The sequence below is a fragment of the Pinus tabuliformis genome, chromosome J (assembly GCF_031772625.1).
Source record: "Pinus tabuliformis cultivar Carrire ecotype Pingquan chromosome J, CPIR1, whole genome shotgun sequence".
Taxonomy (NCBI): Eukaryota; Viridiplantae; Streptophyta; class Pinopsida; order Pinales; family Pinaceae; genus Pinus; species Pinus tabuliformis.
In genome coordinates this window covers 330895120-330902282 of record NC_142295.1, presented here as the reverse complement: position 1 = coordinate 330902282, position 7163 = coordinate 330895120, and the positions used below count along the sequence as shown (strand labels likewise).

The window sequence follows — 7163 nt, the reverse complement described above, 5'->3', positions numbered from 1 at the left end:
GTGGCATACGATAAAGTCGTATAGCTCCACGATGGGCTTGGTGATCTCTATATTTTACATTTTCATCTCTAACTTATAAGAGAAATGACATAGTCCTTCAATTGTTAGAGTTCTTAATCATAATGAATCTCTCAATAATAATATAATAATATTATGTTTCATGATGTTCCATTAGATATCTTTACAGTTATTAATTTTTTTATTTTACTATAATTTTAAAAATCTCCCAAATATATTATTTTTTCTATCTAAATATAAAATAAAAAATTTAAAAATTACATATTATAAAATTAGTAGTATTACTATACATTCAGTTAATACACTTCATTCTTATCAAATGTCTTTTTAAGCATGGTGATAATATTGTATTAAATCAAGATATGTGCCTAGATCACGACTTGTACAACAAGTGAGTACAATGAAAATCCTTTGAGATCAAATATACTTTTAAGCTCACAATGATCTTTATTCTTAGTATCTATTAGTTGTTTTATTATCATAAAGGACATAGGTTCTTTGGATGTGTAGATTCTCCAAAAGACCTATAGATACAAAAAGACAAATTACTTTGCATATCAAACGCGCTATTAAAGAATAGTTGTGAGGGAAGGAGTATCATTTCTCATTTGGACTCTTGTGTCCAAGTTTACACCTTTGTTAGTGAGGTCATCTCTACCATAATTTTTCATTCTTAACACATGAAAGAACTTAATAGTAGAGAAGGCTAGTTTTAGATTCCTGATTTGATCGATCATGCTTCACAACTTACAATCCTTAGGAAAATATCCATGAACAAGGTGGTGGATAACCGACTATGAATTTTCTACCACCACCAAATCTTCGATGCTTTCTTTTTTAGCCATAAGGAGCCCTTGAAGTGATCCATATGTCTTCGCTACGTTATTTGCGTAATTATCTAACCCCCAAGTGTACTCAATTTCAATTTTTCCGTCTAGATTCGGAATAACCCCTCTCACTCCTGTCACCCTGCCATTCTTACAATTCCAACACATTACTACTAAATTAAAAATAAAAATAAAACTAGAAATTATACTTTGAAAAATAGCCAAAACATTAAAAAACATGATTATCCAACTTAGTAATTATGGATTTTTCATGGATATAGAAAAATGACAAGCCTCATACATTAGCAAAATATTGATGCTATATCCCATAAAAAAAACATGATTATCCAATTTAGTTATTATCCACTTTTCATGGAGATTGAAAAATGATAAACTGCATAACTTGGGGAAATATAAAAAAAAAATCTTTCACAAGAACAATATTGTTGATACTATCAACGTCCGTCACATGGCTTAGGAAATTTAACTTGGGTGGGGAGGATTATATTCATTTCTCCCAACCATGCAGGATAACCCTAATTGACAAAAAAATATAATTGTCCATAAGTGAGTATGTTTTGTTAATAACATTGATTATTATGCACCATATCGGACGCTTAGGAAATTTAACTTGGGTGGGGAGGATTATATTCATTTCTCCCAACCATGCGGGATAACCCTAATTGACAAAAAAATATAATTGTCCATAAGTGAGTATGTTTTGTTAATAACATTGATTATTATGCACCATATCTATTTTGGAATAGGGCTTTCAAAACTTTAATTTAATTATTAATTATTATACCTGGATGGTAGAGATTTAACCTCCACCTAATATTCTAAAATATTTATAGGTATATACAAATCAAATGTTGAGATTTATCTCCAAAGTAGTTATGTTCATTTTCCCCTTTTAATAAAATTGATTAATGAAAAAATTGTCATATGAAGTAAGTTATGGTTTTTTGGGCATGGGGTATTGATAAGTCATGGTATTGGTCAATAGTATTGTAAATAAACATATTTATAAATTACGAATCTCCATGGTAAAGTGAATGTAAGTGTCCATGATTAAGAATCTTGTTTCACTTAGTCTTTGGGTAATTTCTATTTTTTTATTTTTTAAAATACACTTTTGAATGCATAAATGGATCTTTGCAAATTACTTATATTTTAAAAAATATGGACCAAATTTTGAACAAAATTGACTAGAAAATAATGATCAGAAAAGCCCCATTTCTTTTATTAGTTAGACTACTCCTTTTTTTTTTATATCTAGCGGAATCGGCAATGGCGGTGGTATCCTACTCGCGTTACACGGGGTCGAATCCTACTGGCTCCCACTATACTTGCTAGGAGGAACTGCCCAGCCCGCAAGAACAGCCCTCCGGTTAAGATGAGACTTGAACCTGTGACCTGCACAGTGCACGAACGACTTAGCGGATTGTCCACTGGCTACGAGACCAAACCCCTGTGGTCTAGACTACTCCTTTTTTAACCTAAGGGTATCTAAGTAGTTAAAATCAGTGGCACATCAACCCTTAGCATCATTGAGCTTTTTTCCCATGGAGTTTCAAACCCTTGATCTTTACACCACAACGTGCCTTAACAAAACATCATTTGTCATCTACATGTGGTATCTATCTATATATATATATATATATATATATATATATATATATATATATATATATATATATATATATATATATATATATATATTTAATATTTAGTAATAATAATTAGAAAGTTGTAATTTAGTTAATTTTTGTGATATTTGAATTTTAATAATGTGATATGTAACATGATATTATTATGGATTGTTGTCTATTCACATTTATTAGTCATTAAATTTATGGGTAGTTTAATTAATAGACTAAATGGCCCTTTTTTTTTTGTTAATTTTGTTCAAAATTCTGGAAAGATTATTAAGAACGATCAAATTTAAGTTATTTAATTTGCAAAGTTCAAGTCTTAACCATTTTTTAAGATGTTGAATCTATTTTTACATTTAATATATATTTTAAATAATAAATAATAAAAAATCATAATCTTATTTTAAATTTTATTAGGAAATTTCAATAAAAATAACTATTTCATTTATTAATTAAATTATATTCAACACTGTAATAAGTAGACTGCTCATTAAATTTATATATTTATATTACTGTGCTAGTTTTATCGGAATTGGATTTTCTTATATAGAGATGTGTATGAAAGTAGGAGACAGAGCTAAAACGAAAAATATTCAATGGCCTGTATGCAGATACAGGGATATATATGTGGACGAGAAATGAAAGGAAAAGAGTCCTATATTGTCTTGGAAAAGTCGTATATCAAAGCCTCGAAAAGAGGGAAGGAATCATATATTGTCTTGGAAAAGTCCAACAAAGCCAATCCACGCAGAGTTGATTTGACATAGCCATCCATTCTGATAACGATCTCAATTATAAGTTCACACTCTAATTTCTGTCAAGTGGTTTGTTATTTTTTAGAGTTGACTTATGGCTTGAGGACCTGTGTAAAGCCAATCCACGCAGAGTTGATTTGACATAGCCATTCTGATAACGATCTCAATTATAGGTTCACACTCTAATTTCTGTCAAGTGGTTTGTTATTTTTTAGAGTTGTCTTATGGCTTGAGGAGATGTATGATTTTTAGGTTTGATCTAACTTGAGATGAGATTGATCCTAGTCGCTTTAGTGAGGAGGCTTACCATTTTATCCTCAATCCCTTTACTAAGAAGGTCCATCCTCATCCCTTTACTAATGAGGCCCATTCTCACACCTCGTAAAGGTCCATCCTCATCCCTTTACTAATGAGGGCCATTGTCACACCTCGATACTAGTGAGACTTGACCACAAACCTCTCACATATGCGAAAAGCAGAACGGTTTGCATGTTGTGTATTGTGATTTCCTTATATAATTGGAGTGAGATGAACGAAGCAGAGCAGATTAGAATGGACAGATTTGGTTGGGTATGTTTGTTGTTATGGTCCTCCTGCATCATAATCAAAGCGTCCTCGTCCTCGTCTGCACAAGCACAACATAAAACGCCGACATCAACAGTTTCCGATCCTCTGAATACCCTGCTACTTCAGGTCAAATCACATCCATTCTTTCATTCATAAATTGTTAGGCAGGATTGATATTAATGTCACTAATATGGTTTTTGTTGGACTGGAAATGATGGCCTCCATAATTTAACCTTCCCAGGGTTTCAATTGGGAATCTTCCAACAGTTCTTCTTGGTATAACGTATTGAAGGGGATTGTAGACGATGCAGCGGAGGCGGGCATAACGGACGTCTGGTTTCCGCCGCCCTCACAATCCGTCGCTCCTGAAGGTATGTATGTATACGGATTTGGTGGGTTTCATGTTTTTTCGAGGTAACTTTTGGGTTTATTCAAAGAGCCCAAAAGCCCATCAAGCAGATCAGAGTTTTGATGGAAGTATGATGAAATTTCCAAATTCCAGTCGTAATCTGTTTGTGTTTTGTTGTGAATTAGGTTATTTGCCAGGGAAGCTCTATGATTTAGACTCATCCAAATACGGGAGCGAGCAACAACTAAAGGATGCCGTGAATGCGTTCCACCAAAAGGAAATTGGGTGTGTGGCCGACATCGTGATAAACCATCGGTGCGGGACGAAGCAGGATGATAAAGGGTATTGGTGCGTGTTCGAGGGCGGTACAGCGGACGGGCGTCTGGACTGGGGACCCTGGGCGGTCACCGTGCACGACAAACCCTACCCTTGCGGTTCTGGCAACAACGATACAGGCGTCGACTACGACGCAGCCCCGGACGTGGACCACACCAATCCGAAGATACAGCAAGATTTGTCGGAGTGGATGAATTGGCTAAAGTCCAATGTGGGGTTTGACGGGTGGAGGTTCGACTTCGCCAAGGGCTACGCCGGAAATCTGCTGGGCTCCTATATTCAAAACACCAGCCCCAAATTCGCAGTTGGGGAGGTGTGGGACGATATGGCTAATGGCTCCGACGGCCGCGTTGCCTACGAGCAGAATGCCCATCGCCAGAGACTGGTCGACTGGGTGCACTCCACGGGTGACCGAGCAGCGGCCTTTGATTTTACTACCAAAGGGATTCTGCAGGAGGCGGTGAAGTCCAGTGAGCTGTGGCGCCTAAAGGATTCCAACGGGAGACCAGCTGGCATGATCGGGGTTTTACCCCAGAAGGCGGTCACCTTTATAGACAATCACGACACCCAGAACAAGTGGCCTTTCCCCCCCGACAAACTGCTGCAGGGCTACGCCTATATTCTCACGCACCCCGGCATTCCTACCATTGTAATCATTTTCTATATTCGTTTATTCGGTTTTCCTGCAACTAATTAAGCAGGATATTTAATTAATTGATAGCGTTGTTTTTTTATATGCAGTTTTATGACCATTTCGTGGACGGTAGTTTGAAAAGCAAAACTCAAAACCTGATGGCCATACGCAAGAGAAATAGCATAAATGCTAACAGCAATTGCACAATTATAACTGCGGAGGGCGACCTGTACATGGCTGTTATTGACGAAAATATTGTGATGAAGATCGGGTCGAGGTTTGATGTGGGAAACCTGGCCCCGCCTACTCCACAATTCCGCATCGTCGCTTTTGGGAACGACTATTGCGTGTGGGAAAGGAACAGCTGAGGAACAGCTCCTCGGCTGAATGAGCGCCATCAGTAACCCAGCAGTTTTGATGGATTTAACTGTTTTATATAATCTCTTATGTTACATTTCCATATGCCGCTCTTATCTGGTTTCTCATCTTGTATGTACATGACTGTATATGGTCTCTTTATTGGGATGGGCTGAATAAGCAATCTGGATTTTGTGGGTTTTAGGATGATTTTAGCAAATTGCTATAATGTAAATGGTCCATCTAATTAATACAAATAATTTCTTTGCTATGATGTAAATGGTCCATCTGATTTTAGGTTAAGATTGATTTAGGCTAGTTCTTATAGCAATAAGAGAAAAATGTAATGTACATTACAACCTAATATGAATGAGATATGTACATTAATTTAACTTTAAAAAGTTAAAATAAAAATAAAAATAAAAATTGAGATCAATGATGCAAAATTAAAAAAAAAAATGACCATAATTTAGAAAGAGAAATAGTGAAAATAACAATATAAATCCATCTTAACCATAGATATAACAAGTGCCAAGAAGGATCAAATTTTTTGGGTACAAACTTCTTTTAGAGTGCAAAGTTTGAAAAAGAGTTAACAAGTCAAAAGACTTTGATCCATCTTAGCACTTTATAGATCTATGTTAAAGATGGATCTATATGAACCCCCCTCAACCACACACACACAAATATACGAACAATGTGTAATTTTTCATTGTTTAAAATGCATTTTTGTATGCATGAATAGATTTAATGCCTTGAAAATCCCTTGGGCACTTGGATTGTGTAGACTAGATAATTTAAACTTACAACTAATACAACCATATAAATTGAATGGATGGTAAATAGCGATAAGCATGAATCCAAAATAAACATCAAAACACTTACTTTGCAAAAAAAACTAAATTATAACTTTATTTTAAATTATTAATTGTGGAAGACTTCTTATTTCAACTTAAGGTGGATGATGATTTGTTGACTTTTTTATTTTTATTTTCTTAATTGAGGGTCTAAATTGATTCTCAAAGGGAAATGCTTGACATATGCTTAGTCTTAATGCTTATCAATCATTGTAGTGTATTAAAGAGTTTGTTAGGTTGCATTAACTTTTAATAAATTAGGGATTTGAGATTATTTCAATTTTAATAAGTATTTATAACGGTCAACTCCATTGTGAAACATTGCACTGAAAAATGCCAAAAGAAGTGTGGGAGGAAAGAGTATGCATTTTTTGTTCTTCTGGAAAAGTGGAAACAGGAAAACATTTCATTTTAGAATGTGAGGCCTTCAAAGACAACAGGAAAATTATGCACATATGCTGGCAACTAGCTTGGGATAATCTATTTATGCTGGCAACTAGCTCTTGGGATAATCTATTTAGCGAGGGGTTTGTTGAAAAGTTGGGAGCATTTATTTTGAAGCAGCTCGGGATAATCTATTTATGCTGGCAACTAGCTCTTGGGATAATTTATTTAGCGAGGGGTTTGTTGAAAATCTGGGAGCATTTATTTTGAAGCTTCACAAAAAAGGGCCAAATACATCAAGCAGATTAAGAAGCAATCTGTCCCAAAGGATATCTTTAGCCTTGTGGACATTAAAATAATTTCTTTCTTTCTTTCTATAATCAAATTTTATTTAGCAAAATGGTCCATTACTTTTAATAAAATT

General features: G+C 34.9%; 1 protein-coding gene across 1 annotated transcript; it reads left to right on the top strand.

Moving 5' to 3' along the window:
* The first annotated feature begins 3578 nt into the window (after window positions 1-3578).
* Window positions 3579-5769, top strand: LOC149227097 (alpha-amylase-like). The gene is made up of 4 exons (XM_089377691.1): window positions 3579-3948; window positions 4064-4193; window positions 4357-5156; window positions 5249-5769. Exons 1-4 carry the CDS (start codon window positions 3745-3747, stop codon window positions 5507-5509), a joined length of 1395 nt encoding a protein of 464 aa, XP_089233817.1. The 5' UTR covers window positions 3579-3744; the 3' UTR covers window positions 5510-5769.
* Window positions 5770-7163: the final 1394 nt, after the last annotated feature.